Source organism: Liolophura sinensis, chromosome 1 (assembly GCF_032854445.1).
Source record: "Liolophura sinensis isolate JHLJ2023 chromosome 1, CUHK_Ljap_v2, whole genome shotgun sequence".
In the NCBI taxonomy this organism is placed as follows: Eukaryota; Metazoa; Mollusca; class Polyplacophora; order Chitonida; family Chitonidae; genus Liolophura; species Liolophura sinensis.
This window is the reverse complement of record NC_088295.1, coordinates 57334467-57360021: the sequence shown is the minus strand read 5'-3', so window position 1 is coordinate 57360021 and position 25555 is coordinate 57334467. Positions and strand designations below refer to the sequence as shown.

General features: G+C 39.7%; 1 protein-coding gene across 1 annotated transcript; it reads left to right on the top strand.

Moving 5' to 3' along the window:
* Positions 1-11814: 11814 nt before the first annotated feature.
* LOC135476848 (terminal nucleotidyltransferase 5C-like) lies at positions 11815-17887 on the top strand. Its single transcript, XM_064756993.1, has 2 exons — positions 11815-12369; positions 13781-17887. The coding sequence occupies exon 2, from the start codon at positions 13815-13817 to the stop codon at positions 15030-15032; it is 1218 nt and encodes a 405-aa protein (XP_064613063.1). The 5' UTR covers positions 11815-12369; positions 13781-13814; the 3' UTR covers positions 15033-17887.
* The last annotated feature ends 7668 nt before the right edge of the window (positions 17888-25555 follow it).

Here is a 25555-nt window from a genome sequence, read left to right as displayed (position 1 = left end):
GGACAAATATAATATCTACATATTTGTTCGCCATAAATAATGATAGTCCTATTGTATATACTATGGACGTATTAACTGACGCGCCATATGGACGGCTGTATTCTGGACACGTGATATCGATCGGTGGTTCTCACTACGCTGTAACTATGAGTCTGGTAGATGTCATATATCGCCGTGCGTGATGGTTAAAACAGAAAACAGCTGTTCTCCATCCAGAAATCTATACAACCTTGAACAGCTCGATATACAGATGGTAGAGGCAAATTCGTCAGGGGGTGGGGGGCAAACTATATTGGTCATTGAAAGGTGTATGATGTTCAATGGGCATATACTAATATATGTACAGAAGAATGTGCTCAAAGCCCTAATATATATATATATATATATATATATATATATATATATATATATATATATATATATATATATATATATATATATATATATATATATATATATATATATATATATAGCGATGCTCAGCTTAGAATAAAATTTATGCTGGTAAATAGGAACATGTTTATTTAAACTGAGTTGAATTACACAGAGTTGTGTTATAAACCGATTACGCAATCTATCTTCTGGTATAGGCCTACAGCCAGATAATAATGCTATAAATGTTCCGATGTTTACAAGTAAGATGAGACACTAATGTATATATATATATATATATGCCTACAGGACGAAGTAGATTTCACGTTACGTTAGAGTAAATATATAGGCGCTTATATACAGGAGATTTTGGGGAGGAAAATCCATAGTCGCTAATAAAATCAAATTCTCTGTATTATTACTCTCAAGAATAGCTGAAATTAATGCCTAATACGGTTAGACGTGCACAGACGAGGATGACATTATGTAAAAGATATTCATTTGAGGTATTAATAAGAGCAAAATTTCGATTGGATTTTGCTCTGATCGATTTTTTGCCAAAAATCTGCGGTTTAGTCTCGTTAAGATTAGATTAAGCGTTAATTTTAATATAATGTATTCCGTATCACTTAGGGTAAGCATTTATGTGTTATCACAAAGTATATATAAATATATTTATATATTTATTTGTTTGAGTGGTGTTTTACGCCGTGCTCTAGCAGAGCCCGGGGGAACCCACGACACCCCCGCAGGCTTCTGACAGACTTTCCCACGTACGGTCGGAGAGGAACCAAGCATGAGCTGGAAACCACAGTGACCGTATTGGTGAGAGGCTCCTGTGTCATAGCGCCGCACTGGCGAGCTAATCCCCTCGGCCAGGAAGATACACACACATACATATAGCATGGCTAGACATGACATTATACGCAAGAAAATCTTCCAATAAATAAAGCACACTATCAAATATACATATCTTCCTGGCTATATCTATCGACCGATCACAATTATGATTGAAATATTGCACTGCGACAAATCACTGACGTCACATCTCGCATTTGATTTAGAAAACAATTTTGAAAACGTGTTAGACTGCATATATGCGGTGTTGACGTAAGCCTAATTCTTGTATACGCACGTACATACATACGTACAAGCTATATACGCAGAACATAATCTCAGCACCTCATTATCAAAAAGGGGAGATAACCCTAATAGGCATAATTACGTTGACCTTTCATGAGGCCATACCATCCTCCACTTCACGTAAAGCATGAGGGAAAAGTTGACTTGTCCGAAGGACGAAGATTGTGGTGGTAATTTGTTTTGTGAGAGCACAACATCAATAACAACCTTCATTTAATAGAACAGATAAACTTTGATAATTCCGCCCCATGATTACAATACTGTATACTGACTTTCGCACATGGTCCAGTATGAGACACTAGTCTCACTCTGTGAGGACTTGGGTTTCCTTCCTTCAAAAGCCCTTTTTTAGTTAAATGATTGATTGATTGGTTGATGTGCTTATACTTAGACGCCATACTCAAGGATATTTTCACTTAATAACAGGGATCAGTTTCATGGTGGAGGAAACCAGAGTGAATGGAATACTGGCAGATTTTCATTTCACGCTAGGTGGCACTAGTGTGACATAGAACTTGCACGGCACAAGTCTTTTGTTGCTCGACGCGAAACATGCTGCGTGCTACAGTTTCATCTTTAACTGCAGTGGAATGTCCAGCCTCACTGAAATGACGTAATGCACCCCACTTCGGACTTCTGCCGGTATCCCATTCCTGGTGTAAAACAGGGGACCATTGGTAAATTACTGACAAAGTTTACTACGGCATAGACTTGTACGTCGTATACGTTTGACTGCCGACTCCTTGCTTTCCCTAAATCCCATACGAACAGCAAGAGCGGGAGAGTGTTAAAGTTAGTACAAGGCCACTCCTGAACTCAAGACTCCTCAGAACAACTGCCATTTATTTACTGATTTATTTATTTATTTTATTGGTGTTTTACGCCGTACTCAAGAATATTTCACTTCTACGACGGCTGCCAATAGGGTGTGAGGAAACCTGGCAAAGCCCGGAAGAAACCCAGGACCATCCGCAGTTTGCTGTCAGACCTTCCCTCATACGGCCGGAGAGGATGCCCACAAGAGCTGGTTTTGAACTCACAGCGACCGCATTGGTGAGAGGCTCCTGGGTCATTACGCAGCGCTGAAATGCTAATCAAGTGGGCCACAGAGGCCCCCAACTGTTACTGAGTCTTCCATCGAAATACAGTACAAACAAATAATAAATGCATGTGTAGTCTCCAAACAGCAAATGGAGAATATCATAAACTAGAGTTTCATCTTTATAATCGCAATCATAACAATAATTAATATGTATCTGTGCACTGACTTAATAAAAACGAGAAACTATACATTCAAGTATATTTGTCAGCATGGGCCCAGGCAAACTTTCGTTGGGGCAAAGGGCACATGTGTAATGTTTTCTATGGTGCATTGTTGACTTTCAAATATATACCATTTGCTTGTTAATTGTGCATTTTGATAAGCAGAGTTTTGTTAAGGCACATTGCATTACACGCATTGCAACGAACAACAAAATCCTCTTTGGTGCCAAGGCATACCTTACTTGCTTCAGATTCATTAAATACGCGATATATATACCATGATGGTACACTGTGTACGCATACTGCTTTACAAGCGTTGCAACGTATCACTCCGCCATGCTGTTTTATCATGGTGGTAAGTAAATTTTATTATACAAGCATTGTCACGTGTCGAATTAAGTTCGCTTACGCGCCAAGTAATGCAAAGTGTAATTGTTTCATAGTCGTTATATGTTGTTTGAGAATCTCTGTCTGTTTGTCAGTGCGTCTGTCCTTCAATTTTCTCCACAACCAATGAGACTGACTTCACATTTGTCAGATGCAATGCTGGGGACCCAGTGATATGCAGTGTGGAGTATCAAAATTGCGTGCAAGCAAATTAGGCAATGAATCACGTCAGAAATGTTTGTAATTGGTTTATGGCCTTCGACATGCTGAATTTGTACACAAAATTAGTATTCCTCTCAGTTCCAGTAGGGTTTATAGAAGATAAAACAGTTTCGTACACACAAAGAACTACATTGATCTGAACTTCAAAAGGGCTTAATGCGTTCATCTGGCGTATACTGCATTAGTAGCCTACAGCTGTCTCACTTTATTTCAGATTTGTACGCCACCGTTAGAATCACACTAAACTACGTTATAATACCCACGTAATAATTGTTCGTGAAGTCTCCATGCATTCAGGACTTTGTATGGGTGTGTGGGTGCAAAGGGACAAGGCAAGCTAATAACTATACACACCATTATTTTACTGTCATTGTGGTTCAAATATTACGTACCGGTATACCCTACGTATGCTTGAAATCCAAACCAAACTTATATATTTAATAGTCCATGTATCAAATTTTCCCAAAGCTGGGATTCGGGTCAACAATTGCAGAGTATATACACATACATGTAATGCATAACCCATGCAGACTTTGTGCTTTCCAACAAAGTACACCATATTATGTTACGCACATTACAATATTTAGGGTCCAGTGTATGGCTAATTAGTAATCTTTCTGTAACATTATATCTAGTCATTTTCAAGCTCATCCGTTGTCGTACAAAATGAATGCATGTTGTTTTCGGATAACCTTGGCCAAAATGAGAGTCAGCGGGATTCCTCTCCCCAACTCAACCCAACCCCCTCCCCCCTATTTTTTTTTTTTTTTGGACGACAATTTCGGTCGTGGTTACAGGATTGATGACATTTTTTTCGCTGCAGGCTGGATAGTGCCGGTTTGTACTTTGTAACGTAAGGGTATGAATGGGGATGGGATTTGGTATAGCAGCTAGCTTTCCAAACACATTATAAGCTGTCGGGAGAAAGACACAGACAACCTTTACCTCTGTGATGTCATATATCTTTCTACCTGAACGAACCAGTCTTCTATTTAATGGCAATGATGATATAAATTGGTCTTTCTGATCCGGTAACTGATGAATTTTCATTCTTGGGAGATGGCACCGCAAATTCCTCCAGAGGCTATTTTTAGGGCTGTTTCCTGCACCTTAAAGATGCTTTGTTGCCAAAAATAGCCACTAGTGACGTGAATTTAACCATGCCCGATGTGCCCTGTCGCTTGGGCTATAGCGAAACTAGCAAAATAGATCGATACTTCTCAATACGTCACTAGAGTCGAGTATCGACCCTTCTTCGCCTACGCAAAATCTCCGAGCACTGGAACGCTGTGTGCCACGCAGAGAGCCAAATCGAGGTTGGTTTCAACAGACTGCCACAAAAACCGAATTAAGGGGTTGGGAAAGAGGTGATATAGGAAGGGGAGGGGGGGGAGGGGAGCTAGCTTTATCATGTCGGAAATTTACTATGATACTACGACATGTGAGGTCTAAATGGGATAATCACATCTGCCAATTAACAAAGCCGCTTGTTCATTAATTTCGCCGATTTCAACTGTAGTATATATACATATGCATAGACCCACGAGCTCAATGTCAAATTCCAAAATAACGATATTGGCATCTATGAGATCTATAAGGTCCACTGCCTTCTTACTGGCATTTCATTGAGCACACCCGAAAAAACATATCTGTCAACTACACGTATAATTACCAATGGGATGAAATGTTCTAGTATAAAAAAATAACAAGTAACATCATTACAGGAACTTGTACTAACAACACTATCTACATGATTACCATTATACCGCCAGCATACATGTGTGTAAAATTGTGACATTACAATGAAACACGGGGATTGCAGAAGTCTAGATTTAGCGAGAAGGTTATAGACGAAGGCCACTGTTGTAATTACGACACGGTTGACCTCCGGTAGTGAACAAACAGATTAATCTGAAGGTAACGAACTATCGGGAACAAATGTTGAGTAAATATAAGTAGAATTTATTCTAAAAAATCGGCGGAAAAAGTCAACCCGATTTCAAACATATAAGTAAATATATACATGTAGAAGTATAATTTAACAAGTGACAAAATTATTTTCCTTTAATTTAATATTATAGTTGATTTTTTTCTGAATAAAATAGTTAAGATGAATAGCAAAACAAGAAACATGCCAAAACCAGTAGGAAAACAAGAAAACTCTGCATACCAGTACATTTCGGATGTAGCGAAGCTGATCAAAAACAAGACAACCAGTAAGAACTGGATCCCAAAACAGACTAATATATTATGACATCTGATCTCTTCGTCAATACAGTACACATATACCTGATAAGTTTCTTGATTTACGAGGCAACAGAACCAGCCAGAACAGGATTTCAAATTATGACCTCTTACATTGTGGTCAATACAAGACACGTATATACGCCTATGAGAAATACGACGATTCCGATGATAGGGTTAGAACCAGCCAGAACAGGATTTCAAGTTATGACCTCTTACATTGTGGTCAACACAAGACACGTATATAGGCCTATGAGAAATACGACGATTCCGATGATAGGGTTAGAACCAGCCAGAACAGGATTTCAAGTTATGACCTCTTACACTGTGGTCAATACAAGACACGTATATAGGCCTGTGAGAAATTTCCGGATATACGACGATTCCGATGATAAGGTCAGAATCAGCAAGAATTGGATTGGAACAAAACACTGATACATTTTGACCTCTGACCTCTCGGTCAGAACAAGAAACGAGAACATGACGAATCCTGATACATGGCGATTTCGATGAAAATGTCAGAACCAACATGGACTGGATTTCAACACAAGGCTGATGTCCTCGGTCAATATACATGACAAATTTAGGGATGTAACCATGCGGATAACGATGTGAAAACCAGTAAAATCTGGATTCCAGCACAAGCCGGGACTAACACGTTATGACCTGTGACCTCTTGGACAGTTCAAGGCATGTTTATCATGATGAATTTCCGTATGTAATGATGCCTATGAAAACAACAGAACTAGTAAGAACCGGATTCTAGCACTGGTACGTTATGACCCTGACCTCTTGTTCTATATGACATTTAAGTATGTTATACCAGACGAATTCACGGACATAAAGATAGCCTCCGAATAAAACAGGGGAACCAGCAAAAAGCTGATTACAACATGAGAACTGATGCATTATGACCTCTGACCTCTTAGCCAGTACAAGACACATACCTGACGTATTTACGGATGCCACGGATGTCACCGATTCAGTGAGAACCGCATTCCAACACAGGACTGGGGCGTTATGACCTCTGACCCGCTTAGCCATTTCAACGTGATTTAATCGACTTGGTGTCGTTTACGCTACGTATATGTTTGTGTTGATATTTATATGTAGTTTTTTGCTCATCACACATAAATGTAACTGTTAGCAGTATGCCTGAGACTTTACGTCGTACTTAATACTTTTTCAGTCATATGACGACGCGAGGGGTCATTGGGTGAGTGTACATATACTGTGTGTTCTTGTGACAGGAGGAATACATGCCGCCAAAGTGCAACATTCATGCACCGAAGTATATCATGCCGAAGACACCAGACATGACACTCCGCCAAGTCACATTATACTAACATCAGGCAAACCAGTCCTGTTTTCTTGCTTTATAACCTCTCAGTGCCGAGCGCCAGGCGAGGCACCAACAAGTACCATTTTAAAGTCCTTCATAAGACCCAGCCCGACCCGAGTTTGATCGTGAGCAATGTTTGCAATAAAACGGACGTATAGACGGCTGACTAACGCTTTATATAGCCTTGTGTGTATTCCTCGTCTTATATAGCCGCCTTTAATTGGAAAACATAGCCAGTTTCAGATAATAAATGTACATATACATGCAGTAATAAATCATTATTGTTACAAGTACAATTTACATTCAGTTTAGCTGAGTCCCTATCGGGTCTATACACAGTTAATAAAAACCCTGGATACGCCAGGTACTCTGGGATAACACTTCCAAGGCGTCATACTAAGCAGCTGGATTGGTGTCGGAGATAAATTCACTGCATAATGTGTGCGTGCTTTGGGCATAACTGACAATCCCCAGCTGGAATTTTAGCAGGGGTTAGCTTACTGTCACGCCGATCTAATCACCGACATGCTGGCCCCTGTGTAACAGTGATTAAACGCGAAAAACAAAGCCATTAGCCTAGGAATCGATTCTCATTGCAGAGTTAAGGATTGTAATTAAGGGTCGAAAACGCTCCCACCTCCACCTGCCTCCATATGCACAACACCTCCATCAGCCCCCATATGCACCTCACCTCCCACCTCATGTCCGGATCACGGTCTGTCACTTCGCTCCCTCGCCCTTCTTACAGCCATAAACGCCTTGTAAACACACCTTGCAACTGTACGTGTACAAATCATCTTGACCATCACGTGTGTAATCTAATGTGGCAAGTCTACTCTCTACAAAGTCCATGTTAAGGGTGCAGGTGAGTGACTGGGGCGTGTGTATAGTATCACGGTATAATAATATGATTCAACCTACCAGACACTTGGTTTAATTCTTACAGCTTACAGTGAACAATGTACGTTATATTCTACATGTATGCAAACAAACTGAGCAAAATCACTTTTGTTGAGTTTTCTTCTTTCACGCCTTTTTTTACATTCTGCTTTCTAAGTGTATGTTCTTTAATATCTTTAATCTTCTGCATTGCATGGTCATATACTGAAAAATTAATACCATATCATCAACATAACATCAACGTATTTTCTGATTCACTTATACGCATCGTGTACGCCGTGTCTTACATCACGGCCTATGTAGGGTACGGAACACCTGAATCAGTGCACAGTCCATGGCATCTGAACAAGCACAGCCCGTCTCCCAGCAGAACCCCCAAGCATGCAAACAGCTATAGGCATGCAAACAGCTATGATAGTACTTCGTATGTGCAACTTTTGGGGCCCACTGATATAGGGCTATAAACGATATATTTAAGTATAGTATGGAAGCCGGGTAGGCCATCATCGTATTTATCGTTCTATCGTCAGGGCGATGGAGCCATATTGCGAAGAGGTGGTACGATAGTACGAAGGTACGACTATGGCCTTAACCAGCTTCCATAGCTGCATCAGCGATATTTATTAGTTTGCGTCCATGTATCATAAAATTTCCTTTGCATTGCATCGTCACATGTACCATGAATGCAAACCTAACGGCATTTGATGGACCGGTATCACACTCTAAAACAGACATGAGGAAGGGTATGCATGCAGGTAAATATAAAAGTTCAAGTGCAGTTCCTCATCTTGTTTTGTTTTTCAATACTGTATGCATGAACATCTTATAGCTTGTTGTTTTTTTTGTTTTTGTTTTTTTTTTTAATGTTGATTTCACCCCTCATTAGTATTCAGCCATCTCATGACGTTACTCCTTGTAACCGACAGTTCACAATCACGACTTGTATATTCATATGTTGTTTATTGCCCTGCCTATCTCACTGTAATAAATTAAGACATGTACAGATGCATGACATCCAGTCACTGCCACGCGAATGCTCAGTGTTTTCTTATGCTGAGCTGCAAATGCCGGATGCACAAAATTGCTAATTTTAAATTGTTATAAGTAAAAATATATCTCAACTGGGGACTGAACCCGGATCTCGGTCCGCTTGTATTTATAACATGTATACAAACATGCTGACCTTACACGAAAAACATGATAGCACTTCAAACAAACTGTTTCAGTAACTGTGGTGAAATCATATACATACAAGTAACCAATCGCAATGATTATGTTGCTGATGGGGATTTTAACGACAAGAAGCCAACTTTGTATACGTGCTTGGGATTTTACGCGAAATCAGCTTGGTGGAGTTGTACATATAGGCCTATATATACAACTTATAGATCGTTACGCCAAAAAAACCCAACAAATAACCCAGGACAGCTGGTTTTATATTTGCATTTATACCTTATATATGACTAGGGACCTCCGTGGCTCAGTTGGTTAGCGCGTTTGAGCAATGTAATGACCCAGGAGCCTCTCACCAAAGCGGTCGCCGTGAGTTCAAGTCCAGCTCATGCTGGCTTCTTCTCCGGCCGTACGTTGGTCGTGGGTTTCCCCCGGGCTCTGCCCGGTTTCCTCCTACCATATGCTGGCCGCCGTCGTATAAGTGAAATATTCTTGAGTACGGCGTAAAACACCAATCAAATATATAAATAAATAAGTAGATATGACCATGCAGATATACACGTGTAGTGTAAATGGTGCCTTGTGTATACAAGCGTCAAGTTATGATCATCTTTGAATGGGTTGCATTGTGTTAATTTTACGTGTTAATATATATAAGTCTCAACCTGGAGATATCGCGTTACTTGCACGTGCATGCATATATATATACAGTTTATAAAATATATATATATATATATATATATATATATATATATATATATATATATACAGTTTATGTATATATATAAACCCGCATGGAGATACATTTGTACAATGTTATGATCATATAGCCTGTGCATTTTTATCATTGGACTAAAACTATTTTTTATTAATTTTTTTGAATTGCGTATTATTTAATGAAATAATCATAGATCAACACAGTTGCATCATAGTTAAATCGAATGATATCCGGTCGATCAAGTACTTGCACTTGCATGTGTATAAAGTGTATATGTAGTGACAATTAAGACATTAGTCTGAACACAAATAAGCCTATAGATACGTACAGTGTATTATATAATTCTAAGATTAACTGTATCACTGATATAATATTCAAACGAGCTCCTGATCACGCTTAGACAGGTAATTTTTGCATTGAATGGCGAAAATTTTGATTCCCTGAATATACATATTATCGTTGGGCATGTAATCCTAATTAAAATACATAGCTCTATAAACATCGATGACACCTGCATGAATGTGGTTATAGGCTTGTTATCGATATATAAAAAGTGTTTGGGCCAGAGGAACTCCAGTTCGACATCACGATATATTTCAAGTAATTTCAAGAACATACTCCATTGGCCAAAACTGACAATCCGGTTTAAACCGACAGTGGCCTCTGACCCATGCATATATGGCACATCAAGTTAATCCCTGAGGCTTATCCAGTTTTCATCCTCGCGTTTATAATCAGTAACGTCTAAACCGGTATATACATGTATTCTGCCTTAAGGATGATCGAGTCACCTGGTTGTGATCGTGTGACGTGACATATAGATTAAATCCGGTTCAAATACATTTATAGCTCAAACCGGTTCAGACTTGAGCCATCCTACTCCAGACGCTTAACATTTCTGTACGCAGATCGAAGGTTTAGAGAAGCGTGTACAAGAAACACGAACGTTTATGCAGGATAATTAGCTTATAAACAAGAACACGACCGCGAATATGCAGTATAATTATTCCGGTAGCTTATAAACAAAAGCACGAATGCTGCCTGCTGCAGTTTAGGTCTAAGCTTATTTACATACACTTTTTGCGCAGAGACCATTCTCGAAACACTGAACTCGTAAACAGGACGGGCTGCCTGGGCAACCATGGGTCAGGATCGGGTGGAAAATTCCACAAAAAGCTCAGAGCTCCGCGGGTAAATTGGGTCAGCGATCGGTTATATTTAGGGGTTGGCCTACTTCCCAGTGTTTACATGTTAAACGTCTATATATAGATCCACGGCCATCCTGCTACGATACAGACTATACTCACAGAAAACAAAAATACTATATAACATGAAAAATGAGGATATTTACAAGGATATGCCCAATAGCATGTAGAATCACGACAGTGCTGCGGTGTGTCATCTGGTTGTCATATTGTTAGGTTTGCATTCCGCTTCTGATTTTACTGAATGTTAGATATGAACGAATATGCTTGGTGCAGATTGTTGCAACCTGAAGGTCAATGAATTAAAATTATATTGAACTGCAATATATTTAACTGCTATATAACTTTATATTTAGAAAATTTATTTAGTAGACTTTTTTACTGCGTGTCTGGAATAGACCTGTAGGCGGTTATATTTGAAAATTTAAAAATTACAAAATGACTTTAAAATGTCTGCATGTGTTGCGTATATATATATGGGATGGATCGAAGGTATACATGTGTATACTCGATGGTTGCCAAACACATTTATGTATACATAGTTCCACACGAGATCTGCTCAGTCAATCTGGCCTGCAGGCATGTTTACGACAGGAGTTGGCGCCTGCCAAAGGTTGGCGTCATCTCCCGACAACATTTATTCCCTGAACATTGTATGGCCAGTAATCAATAGGCTTCGTATCGGCATGAATGGAACATGGATGCTGCTGATGAAATGATGACGTCAAACCTACGTTAGAGGCAAATGCGTTTATTCGATTGGCTGAAAGAAACCGTCGAAGAGTCGCTTTGCCCATATATGTAGGCTCATTGATCGTTCATTCAGCTGCGCGGGTGAACAAAGCCAACGGAGTCTATTAGCGATCGATAGGACCATCGCTTATTCTTTGGCTGGCTTCCAGCTGTGGGTATAGGTTTCGACAACAGTGGAGAAATGGCTTACACCGAAAATTGCATAGATTATTAAAATTTTCTCTGACGCAAGACGAGGTGGTTGTTTACGCGGTTTTATTCCACGAGTGAAAGTGGACATAGCAAGACGTGCTGCCAAAACGAACGTGTAGACTTGAGTGTCTTGTGTTATCGAAATAATAGCGAGTTTCTGAGGATATATAGAGAGAGGGACAGCTGATCGTGGCCCACTGTTGTAGAAAGGCGCGCCGAGTGGAACGATACTATATGCATGTAAGGGAGTATACTATAAGGCCTATGCAATTGTAACTTACTACCAGTCAGCCGGAGTTGACATATATCAACATAATCTTCAAAAAACATGCTACGCGGAAATAGACAGTTGGAACCTTCATCAAAAGTCCATCTGAAGTAATTTCATATACAGTGAAGCTACACAACTGCATATACTGCAGTATTCCCTGGGAAACAACTTTAAATTTTTACAGGTAAGCTAGAATCAATTAATCCACATTTATCAGCCTTTACATTTTCTATTGTTCAAGGAACAACTTGTTTACGGGGTAACTTTACATTGTTCTACGTGTAGCATACAAGCTATATATATAGTGTCTCTGGATATTTTTTTTTCTTGTAAGCATGATAGTAAGGCCCGATCACTACCGGTACTGCTACACACTGCTTGAATCCCTTTTGCTTCCTTATCCGCTAGTGAAGCGCATATAGGGCCCTAAATGTAAAGAAATTGGGGTTTTTTTCTGCGTGTGTGTGGCATAACTATTCGTGATAACTTAGTGTTAACATGGTTGGTTAGGAGTGAGGCAGTTTTCCTGCAACAATATGGTGGGTTCTTCCGTGAGATAAGTCACCAATATGTTATTAGTTATTCTAACTAGATGTGAAAGAGGTGGAAAGAACATTTTTTCTTCCGTTTCATAAAAGAATAACCGAAAATTTCATAACTGTTAAAATTCCAAGGTACAGCATAAAATAGACAATGATTAATGTTAAAGATATTTGTACAGGCTACACGTATATGCATATACAGGTCCACGTGTTAATTTCTGTATTGGGCTATTCCCTTGTGAGATATACTGTATCATGTATATTTACGCTTTAATAACTATACTGAAAATTGTCATTACACTTTACCTAAGTACGTACAGCTCACGAAGGCGCAATTATATTTGGAAAAAAAAAAAAGAAACAGCTGTGCGCAGCACATTTTAGTCTACCTGTTTGAAAGTGAATACAAGTATTTGTACACATAATTTTATTACTTTAAAGATTGAGTTGTATTTCTGGCCATAGAAATGACGTATCGAATGCCTGTAACTTATAGTACTGTCTGTCAGTTGTGAAATACAAATATTCCGGGAACAGGGGTAATAGATCACCGAAGACGGTGTCGCCCACTCCGCTGTATTTTAACATCTTACGAAAGAAGCGGCAATCGATCTACCGTTGCTGCGATACGATTGGCCAATCAGAGCACGGGTTAAAAATAGCTGTCACAATCAGCTGTGAAGTAGTGAGAAACATTCCGCGGTTAAAACGTAGTCCCAACAGCATCAGCTGACGCTTATTAACCGCTGCTCATCTGTTTTATATCAAAGCTAGCTCTGTTACAGGTAAGCTTGTGTTTCCAGTCGGTAACCCTTAGCTGTGTACCGTGCTTTCCCTACACCAACCGTCCATGCGGTTGAGCTAGTCCAGCGAGTAGTTATATTTGTGGTAGTGAGTCGGTCTATCAAACGGCCGTGCTGTCTGCAGCTGAGTGAATTTAGACAAGCGAGGCGGACACAGAGGAGCAACAGCGTTAGGGACTTGCTTCGTTCACCGTCGGACTTTAAACATACCGGGTAAAGTGCTAACTGCCTCCTCTCCTCATTTTTTCAGAAAACCGGCGACGGCAAGTGAACGAAGACGAAATATGGCAACTGACGAGGGATCAAATCGTTTCCAAGTGCTGTGTTACGAACAAGTCGTCCGGCTGCACGAGGTTATGGAAGACGTCGTTCCAATCCACGGCAGAGGTAACTTTCCCACTCTTGAAATCAAACTTAAAGACTTGGTGAAAGTTGTAAGAGAAAAATTGAAATCTGAAGGGGTGAATGTAAGAGATGTGCGCCTCAACGGAGGGGCTGCAAGCCATGTTTTGGGCACTGACAATACGAAAATACCGCCTTACAATGACTTGGACTTGATTTTCGGCGTGGACCTGTCAAACCAAAACGAGCTGCAGAAAATCAAAAACTGTGTTCTGGGATGCTTGACTGACTTTCTTCCAAAGGGCGTGAGCAAAGAAAGAATGAGTAGTTGCAGTTTGAAGGAAGCATATGTTCAGAAAATGGTGAAAATTTGCAATGAGCACGGCGACCGGTGGAGCTTGATTTCGCTCTCCAACAACAGCGGCAAGAACGTGGAGTTGAAATTCGTGGATACGATGAAGCGACAGTTTGAATTCAGTGTCGACTCGTTCCAGGTCATACTGGACAGCTTAATGACATTCTACGAGATCGCTCAGACCCCGATGAGCGAACATTTCTATCCAACTGTGGTGGCTGAGAGCGTGTTCGGGAATTTCGGCGAAGCATGGCACCACTTGAATAAAAGATTAATAGCTACGAGAAATCCAGAGGAGATCCGCGGGGGAGGCCTGCTGAAGTACTGCAATCTGCTGGTGCGGGGTTACACCTCGGCAGAGAGCGTTGATATACGGGGCTTGGAGAGGTACATGTGCTCCAGGTTTTTCATAGATTTCAGCGATCTTGGCCAGCAGAAGCAAAAACTGGAAGCTTATCTGGCCAACCATTTCACTGGAGAGGAAGACTTGAAGTACGAATACCTAATGACATTGTACAGAGTGGTTGATGAAAGTACCATATGTCTGATGGGACATGAGCGGAGACAAACGTTAAACCTCATTCACCAGCTGGCATACCAGGTTCTCATGGAACAGGAACAGAAGGCGCACAATAAGTATCTACAGATGCAACAGTTTGACCAGTTAAACAACCTGACCATAGACCAGGTTTATTTTGGCCCCTGCACCCCATTCAGCCAGTATTATGGGTATATGCCAACAGTGTATCAGTACAATGGTTCAAGCAACTGCCCGTTGTGCCCCACTTACCTACAGTGCTCATAGGAGACTTACAATTTGTGCTAAAAAATCCTCGACCGGAGCAACTTCATCATTCATTTTGACTTGGTATGACAAGCTTGGCATCAATGGTTCATATTTTTCATCTTTTCCCCCATATTTTTCTTCATTGGGATCGCATGTTTCGTGTTGAATTATCACACTGCTGTCTCCTGTTTTTTTGCCATATGTTGATAATTGATTTTTTCCCCAAGCGTATGGATCTCTTCACTTGGAAGACATGGTCGAATGTTAAAAAAGATGGTGTGTACATGTACAGTGATGAACTTTAACTTCTGTTACTAGTTTTACATGACCCATGGTGGATATATATACCCAAATATATATATATCACATATTATATATATATATATATATTGACTTTATAGTACTCGTGTCCACACAGCCTTAGGTGGACATTTGTGGCATATGGATATTATTGTACATTAAATGAGTGGGCCAAAGACAACCCGGTCAGTTGATGTTTTCTGAAGAACTGTATTGATATGGATGGCATTGTGGATGAAGTGTCTGTACATAAGTTTTGGGAAAATTTGTTTCACATTTTCTTTTTTCCCCTCGTGATCATGTTTTCAATTGAGAGGGACATATGTTACCCAAGCATCCAATCAATGATGGGTACATTTACTGTAATTACCTGGCTGTGCAGTCATTTCTGGAACTGAGGGAATCAATCTGTACACCTTTTTCATCATTTTACCGGAAAATGTGGCTTTTATGTTACACGAGAGGCTGTTTGCAGGAGAAAGGGTTATGCCAGTTCGGATGGAGTGCTAGCATGTTATGTACTGATCTCGTTTTAAGACTGTTATAAACTGACCCCGTGGAAAGTGTAGATTTTTGAGCTATGATTGACAACACAACTGTGCATGCAGGGGATACCATAAGTATACTGAATGACTCCGAAATTTAAGAAAAAAAAAAGCAAATATTTTTTATGAAAGATAGTAAAAAGCTAAATACAGCTATGATAAATGTCCACATTGAAATCTATATATATATATATATATATATACACACACACATATATTCTGTCTAACCATTTTCCTATGTCTAAATGTAATCAAAGGATGTTCAACATGAAGTAGTTTATAAAAGCGCACTAGATGCGTGTTCAGAGCAGTGTTGATACAGACTCATGTGGCTGAATTGTCTTCGCAAAGCATACTATACATGTGTATATTTTCCAAATGTCAAAGAGTATTTAAAAAACAACAAAAAACAATGACATGCCTATGGGCTGCTTGGAACTGTTCTAATTGATGGTTTAATTTCAATTTGAAAATGTCTCAATATTTTAAAATGAATGTGATATTTAATACATGTTACTACTGTAATGGCAGCCAGAATCTCTTTGCATCAGAAAGTGATGTTCGGATAACCAATCAGCTGCGTATGGTGAAATATTATAATAGTTGTCTTTCAATTTCATTGCTTTTTTTTTTTTTTTTTTTGCTTTAAATCCATCGATAGCTAGATGCAGAAATCTTAATGTCAACCCTTGTCAGGATTCTTCCAAACAAAATTCTTTAGATACGATAGGAATAAGCAATAGAATTTTTTCCTCTTTTTACCATATATATATGTTGATGTCCTAAACTACAAAGGTTAAGTCATTGTAAACACAATGCATATATACATATACTTACACATGCCTGTGTTAGATTACATTGGAATCTCTTCCTTGTTACTGCTCAACTGACAATGTCTTGTGATAGATGCAAAAAATAGTTGTGATTTATGTACAGAATTGAAAGTAAACCCAGTCATTCAACTAGATAGTTGAAAACTTCATCGTTAAATGCGTATGTTCATGTGTATATAATTATCTTCAAGAAACACAAAAAAGGAAAAAACTGTCATAATCTGACATATGTGATAGCTGTTGAATATGTACTCAACTAGACTTACAGTAGACACTGTTACACAGGTATTTTGTAATAAAGCAGAAAAAAAAAATCAAGCAAACCTCAGTCTGTCACGAATTGTCTGTAAAACTAGAAATGTAAACTAAGCAATGCACATATGGCCTAGCCTTATTGAAGAGATTGAATAATTTTTTGACTGATCCAAATGTAAGGTCAAATTCTGATAACCATTGTCTTGCCTCGCTCCCATTGTTCTGATAAATGATACTATGAAATAGATGCAATCAGTCTTCTAACACTTTTCACGTTTTATTCTCTTTCCCCCTAATTTAGTCCAACACAAAAGCCACCAGTTATGTGGCACTTTTATGAATTATTTTTAAGTGAATTGAATTGCATAGTTAAGAGCATCATGACATTAAATTAAATATTCAGTCTGGTAATGATCATTTAATTTTTCTAAACGAACCAGGCAGAATGTTAATTATGTGAATCTTGAATGACCATTAGGAGGGCTTTCCATCTCTACTTTCCCGGTATAAAATGTTATTCATTATAGTTAACTTTTGTGTTATTTTGAGTTGTACATATTCAGTACATCATGAAAATCCAGTTTGGCTCTGAGGTGATACACATTCTAACGAGTATATATATATATGTAATGTACATCATTGGCGGACATCTTCTGATCATGGGTACGATATTCGCATGACTTGTCAATTTCTTTGTTCCCTTTTATGTTGTTGCTGAGTGCTCTTTGGCTAATGATGAGTGTAGGGCTCCCACAATAACTTGACTGCATCACTGACCCGCAAACTGGGTCATTTAACTGACAAGTCGCACATATTAAATTCCACTCACTACTGTAAACTGTCAGTGCAAGTAGTCCAGCAAAAGGGGAAAAAGGGAGCTTACAAAAACAATTATTGTGTACATACCTTGGCCAGATAAGATTTAATCAAATGCTTGTTAAGTTTATATTTATATTTTTTTCTTTTTCTTTTTTTTTTCTGTCTTTAATAATTATTGGTCACACTGAGGTGTTACATTTTTATTATTGGGAATTTTTTTTTATGTCTTTAGTTATGTAATGTTCAAAATGTTGAAGTTATAGGACAATCTTGGAAGCAGTTTCACTGTCTTTTTTTTTTTTCTTTTTTTTAACTGTTTTTTTCATTTCATCCATTCTGGCATTCAATTTGTTGATAAAGTCACTATGCTTGCACAACCTTCAACTGGGCCTCTAGCTGTTCTAATTTGTACATATATTTGGTGCTTTTATGTTTATTAATTTTACTTCGACATAGAGGCCGCAATATGTCCAACAGACAATTCCAACTGTGGTCTTAAGACAGTAATGTCCACATTGTTCTGTTAGTGTTCTGCACATTTATTTCTGTTCTCGGTTTCCTTTTTATCGTAGTACAAGAAATGTCATTTTCTTTAGAGGTTTAAGACCTTGCTAGGATGGGAGCAAGCCTGTAGTCTCAAATTTTAGTTTCTAGTCATGCTGTTTTGAGCCAAACTGTTGACATAATATTGTCCTGGTACACAGTACTAATTTAAATACTTAACACGGATTATGCGTTAATATAAATCGAATTACCCAGTGGAATGATTCTACCTTGATTTAACACTTGTATTTATAATATGCCTCGATCATGTCGTTTTGTCAATCAATGCATTCTTTGATGTTGGTTTAGGATACTGATTTCTAACTTAATATTGTTTATTTAAATAGTATTTTTTTTTCATCATGTCAAAAGACATTAAATCTCAAGGTAGTTGGGCTATAAGACACATTCATTCATTCATGAAGTTTTACCTGCTTAACATTAATTATTATGAGGATGCTCTGTCCGGCTTGCAGTGGGGTTTTCTCACTGTGCTGAAAATTGGTTTGATTTTTTTATTTCCATTGTGCCGCATGGTTATCAATGTAAAAATACCTCTAAATGATTATGCCATTGTGTAAAAGGGTGTAGAGAGAAAATGACAGTTGTTGGACAATCGCCAAGGCAGGATGAGACAAAGTGGTGCACTCAATTGCAACTGTTGCAGTGTTTATTGTCTTTACATCATAGTGCTATATGCGTGTACAGGTAAAAACAAAAATGAAGTGGGAGATCACAGAGATGCGTTCGTCTGCATGCAACATTATTCTTGCACGGAGTAATGTATAGAATGTAATATCAGTTCATTTTATCTTTGTCCAGCCGAGAACCTAGAGTGAAGGTTACAGTTAATGAATGTGAGTTTCAAGATGTAAATTGCTGTAATTATGATCGAGTTACACTTTTTCGGTATCTAGAGTGGAAATATTTCGACATAATGTTCATCTCGTGCATGCAAGAGAGTATAAGAGAGCACTGATGTCTCCATAAAAGCGGATGTCTCTCTATTTTGTAAGGGAGGACTCAAATAAATTATTTTTTGATTTAGCAAATGAGTTGTGCTTTATTAATACATTTGACAACCATATTGCGTGGCATGCAACGTTGTTATTTGCAATGTTCATTGGTATATAGCCATGGGTCATCGGAAGGTCATCTGGATGAACGGACAGAACAGGTGCTGTTGCGTGTGTGGCTTCCCGGTCAGAATGCCTTTCATATAATGTCTTAGAGCCGCTGATATTTGACCGTCACAATACACGACAAACACGAGGAAGGTCGCGCTGAACTTGAGTGCGTGAATGCGGCCATATGTTGATTTATAGCTTGGCTTCATATCGTAGTGTACATTATTGCTGATCAGCAGGTATTTAACGGTCCACACGGCCTTTGGAGTACCCACTTCAGAAGCACAGCTGTAATGACGCCAATGAGAAGTAGATCTTACCCTTATTGCTATGCCGAGTCGCGCTTGAATGTTTAATCCAGTACTTCAATCAGGCCATCATTTGATCAGGATATCCTGAGAAAAAAAACTTGCCGTAAAAATCACCTTTGATCTGGCTAATTGTAGACAAGATTACGACTGATACATAGTTGAAAGGAAGGGGTATTGATGGCTGTGGTGGAAATGTTGGGCCTGTACAGACATTGGCGTAGCATGTATACGTTGGTGTCTGTGTATTTAATTATCTGTTTCTAATGAGTACGTTAATTAGTCAAGAGGTTTGTCAGGCACCTGTCGAAGGTCCGTGGTTTATTCTGGACACTTCGGGTTCCTCCACCAGTAAACATTATCGCCGTCATATACACCGTTATACGAGTCAAAAGTTCTCAAGCAATTGGTTAACCACATATCAATTAACTAAATGATGACGTAAATATTGTCGAAATAAGTCACCAATGGTAGGAATCTCAATATTCGTTGTTACGAGCATTCTATTTACTTGCACAGTAATATTCCTCAACACAACGGGGACTCCGTGACAGTGGATTGCGCATCACTGTAGGGTTAGGGCGCGAACGCAGTGCAATGATCCAGTAATCTCTCATCAATACGGTCGCTGTGAGTTCAAGTCCATCACCCACTTGCACGAAACCAACGATAGCACAGTTGGTAGAGCGTCGCTTCGGGAGCAGTAGATCCAGGGTCAATCCTGGATCGAGTCACACCTAAGCCCTTAAAGAGGAAGTTCTAACTTCTCACTTGGCGTTCAGCATGAAGGGGATAGTGCAACGACTGGCTGACCCGTATCCGTATCCGTATCAGGGCAGGGCAGGACCGCTTACTTACCTTCGGTAAGGCGTCTCTCTGAAGCAGCACTAGATAAAAGAGTGTGGAAATCCGTCCTGCAACAAGGAGGCACATTATGTGCACACTAAAGATTCCTTCGTCGTCATATGGCTGAAAAATTGATAACTACGACGTTAACCCCAAGCACTCACTCACTCACGCACTTGCACGATTTGCACGTAACTACTTTGACGACATAATGCCAACAGTGCTGGTTGTAGTTACGTCTTGTGCCAGTGGGCCCTGCTCATGCTGGCTTCCTCTCCGGTCGTACGTGGGAAGGTCTTCCAGCAACCTGCTGGTGGTCGTGGATATCACCCGGGATCTGCTCACTTTCATCCCACCATAATGCAAGCTGGCCGCCGTCGTGTAAGTGAAATATTCTTGAGTATATGGCGCAAAACACCAGTCAAATAAGTAAATTCTCAACACCATCTGGCTTTTCCTCAGGATCAACCCGGCTTTCTTCCGCCATAATGCAAGCTGGCCGTCGTCGTATATGTGAAATATTCTTGAGTACGGCGTAAAACATGAAATAAATAAATAACTTCTCAACACGACCAACTATTATCCCTCATCACGATCGTGCACTGCTCTAACTGTTCGTTGGGCCTTGGTGACATTAACCGTTCCGGGCCCTCATGCACCTGTTTGCGTAGTCTTATACGTTTGTTGGAGAGCATTTGTCTTCCACCATTATCGGAATCGGTAGATCCAGGATCAATCCTGGGGCGAGTCACACCTAAGACTTTAAAAGAGGAAGTTGTAACTTCCTCGCTTGGCGTTCAGCATGATGCCTGGTTGACCCGTATCAGTATAATGGCTCGGGCGGGGCTGCCTACTTGCCTTCGGTACGTAGTATCAGTGAAGCAGCACTAGATAAAAGTGCGGTGGAAATCTGTTCTGCAACGAGGAGGTACATTACATACACCCTAAGGATTCCTTCGTCGTCATATGACTGAAAAATTGTTGAGCACGACGTTAAACCCCAAGCACTCACTCACTCTTCCACCGTTATCCCGAGCAATTCTGTGGTCAAGCCAAGCTTGTTAGTATCTCGCCAAAGGTGACTGGTTTATCCTGGGCAGTGTGGTTTCCTCCACCAATAGTCTTGAGTATATGGTGTTAAACAGTAATTAAACAAATCATACTCTTTTGCATGTTATATATGCTTTCTTCCCGGAAATCTGAGTAACTCCTTCGTGTAAGTGAAACGTTCTTTTGGGGTACATATTTCTCGTTGATTTATTTATTTATTTGATTGGTGTTTTAGGCCGTACTCAAGAATATTTCACTTATACGACGGCGGTCAGCATTATGGAGGGGTGGAAACAGGACAGAGCCCGGGGAAACCCACGACCATCCGCAGGTTGTTTGCAGACCTTCTCACGTATGATTGGAGAGGAAGCCAGCATGAGCTGGACTTGAACTCACATCGACCGCATTGGTGAGAGACCCCTGGATCATTACGCTGCGCTAGCGCACTAACTGAGCCACCGAGATCCCCATGTTGAAGGTAATATATACATGTAGGTACCAAACAAAGCTGGTCGAAATTAATGACTAGTATCTTGGGATTACGTTTAGTTAATTTTTTCCCCAATCATGAATATCGACCTAGTTCAAGCCTACTATTCCTTCAGGCATCCTTGGAAAACATTACTTTGGTATTTCACTGGTTTTGACCCATGTCCTCTCCGTAGGTAAACGTGTGTGTATGTTCAAATGTAGCACTGGCCCCGGAATCACGAAGCGATCTTAGACATAAGTCATAATCTCAGTATTTACGTTGTCAAGCAAAATTTCGACCTTATAACATAAGAAACAACAATTTAAAAGTCATTTGAAATTTTGACTTAAGCCTAAGATTGCTTCATAATATTGGCACCTGGACTAAACCCCAGGCAAACGGGCTAACGACGAAACACACCGGAATTATATCAGAATGAAGATATTAAGGGCCATGCACATGTGCCAGTGATGCCTTGCATGAACCCAACGAACGAATTGTGGGCCTATTCGTATAGGTCCATTGCATTACTTATACTACTGACATGAGTTCGAAACCACGTAATATGTCGTTAATATGTGTGTGTGTGTGGTGTATTTTTAATTAATGAAGTGCTTTAATTCATGACTTTTATTCTGACGATCATGCACAGACCTCATATTTCCATGTATGTATACCTGTGTTTACCGTTATAGTATGGTATGAGCTTTAGCCTCTCACAAACATTTAAGAGTTATTCATGCAGAGTATGTATATATAGTACAAAAGGCGTACATGCGGTAAGGATATATACGATGAAGTGGGCTAATCCTTCAAGAACTGGCTGACTGGACGATCGCCAACATTACTTGCATGCCAAATGTATGTAGAGCGCTTCCTGCATGAAGCACTGGGCTGCAGCGAGCACTAGCTGCGCTGAATGCGAGTCGATTTATCCACACACGTGCTGAAGTAAGCCAAATTAACCTGCTCGCTATACGCGGACACCTGTGTAAAGATGTAAACGAATAAAGTGTCTGCTAATGAAAGTTGACTCCCGGATACGTTTTGGGTCGGGTACCGTGATGGATATAACATATTCGTATTGTAAGTTTGTTCAGAATAGGGTGTATGTAGTTGGTAGGGGAGAAGGGGTTGGGGGTGGCTTGGGGTCGGGGCTGCTTGTATACGTCCATAGTTTCTTCAAAGACGTTGCTCGCGACTTCTACAGTGAAACCTATAGGCTTATATAGTACAGCTTGAAAGGCACTGGTGCATATGAAAAGGCCTGCAAGGTGCATATGAAAAGGCCTGCGAGCTGCATTTTCTTTCGTCATACCATAAACATAAGGTTTTCAACCATGAGTAGCATAAAACGTGATCTGACTTTAATATTACAATACCCATTTAAATGAATTTTTTATTAATAGTTTTATTCGCGTTAGTATGCTACTCATGTATTGAACGTGCTTAATACTTGTCAGTACCAACATTTTCTACGCGATCAAGAGATCGAATCCGTAGGAGGCACATTTGTAGTAACATATCCTGTGTTATGAAAGAAAGCTATTCTAGAGCTGTGTTATTGGCACCGTTGCTCTCTTATAATAAGGGCAATGTTTTGCACTTCAATTTTATCTAGACTATACCATCGTATATATATGCAAGAAATAAATTTATACTATGGTGGATTATTTTTGTCGTCGGATACATCCCAAATTAAACTATGTCGGTTAAAAAGGCCTTGAACTGGATTAACGTTGGTAAGTACAGCTGTTACAAAAACTGACGGGCTTTCTCTCTGACTGAGCTGAGAATACAACGCGACCGCATGTGTATAGGCCGCTACATAAACCATCACGCTTTTCAGACACATCAATGGACGTTGGACGTTTAAGACTTGGATAATCCCAATTAATGTAAATGTATAAAAGCTGAGGTGAGTTAAAAGATCTGAGAATTAACTTATCTTCCTGCATAAAACCACACAGTGGTCAGTCTTGTTTAGAAAGTAAAAGCGAAGAACTCAATGTTTCTTTGGAAATAATGCAACGTATGTCGTGAAAACAAAGACCTAAACTTCAATTTATAATGGTAACGCCATCGTATTACTTAAAAAAAATTGAGAATGGCGTTAAGTTATACACATGCCTAATCAAATAAATTGATATTAAATATGTTTTTACTATGAAGCTGGTTTCGAATAAGAAATATCAGATTATATACTATACCACTTAATTACAATGCGAATTGCATGTTGGAGAGTAACTGCCCATGCATGTCAAACTAACGGGACGTGCGCTTAGTTGGGAAAAGCGAGGTTATGCGTCCCTTAGTCATATGGGAAATCTGCCACCCAAAGGGCCTTTGAGGCAAAGGCGTGTCAACATCACAGAGGTATATACCCAAGGCTTTCTTCTTCACCCCTGGGAATTATGACTAACGAAAGAAGCAAAGAACGTGAACTTGCTCATAACTGACCTTCGCAACGAGTTGTGGAGGAGTAGGGAAAAAACGCAACTATACAGGCATGTGCTCTCCGTCTGGCTTCCAATGTACGCTTACCGTGTCAAACATACGTTTTTGGTTATGAGGTTGTCTGAGCTATATAGGCGACGACTCAGGCCTATAAAACTTAAAGTAACGGTCTTAAGCCAGACATAGCCCAGTGTACATGGGCAAGAGTGAGCGGGCTAGAATAAAGCATACTTCGCATATAGCACTGATATTCTGATTCTGAATCGTTCTTTAACAGTCTACATTTTGCTCCGCTGTAAATGCACCTCGCCGCAAGATGTGATATACATAAAGAAAGAAGCGACCCTTTTATCCATCAATTATTACTTTTATGTATGGGGATAAGTATTTGTAATACATATAAGAGTGTTTGGCGCAGAAGAAAATATATGTTTATGTCCGTATTGCCCTATACATCAGTCTGAATCAAACAGTAGCGAAATAAACCAGATTTGCATTGAATCAGTCAAGTATTAAGCATGGAATCGATTTAAAACTTGATTGATTAATCATACAACATGACAGTATATTCATGAATATGGCCTTTCCATTTCACACTGACAAATTTGGTCATTTCATCACGTCATCTGAAAGGATCTTTAAACAGACCTGAGAATCAATCAGCTCAGTATCAACCTCAATCAGGCTGAATCAATCAGTTAGGTATCAATCTCGGCCATGCACTAAATCAGCTCTGTATCAGCCTCGATCAGGCTGAATCAATCAGTTAGGTATCAATCTCGGCCATGCACTAAATCAGCTCAGTATCAATCTCGGCCCTGCACTAAATCAGCTCTGTATCAACCTCGATCAGGCTGAATCAATCTGTTAGGTATCAATCTCGGCCATGCACTAAATCAGCTCTGCATCAACCTCGATCAGGCTGAATCAATCAGTTAGGTATCAATCTCGGCCATGCACTAAATCAGCTCTGCATCAACCTCGAT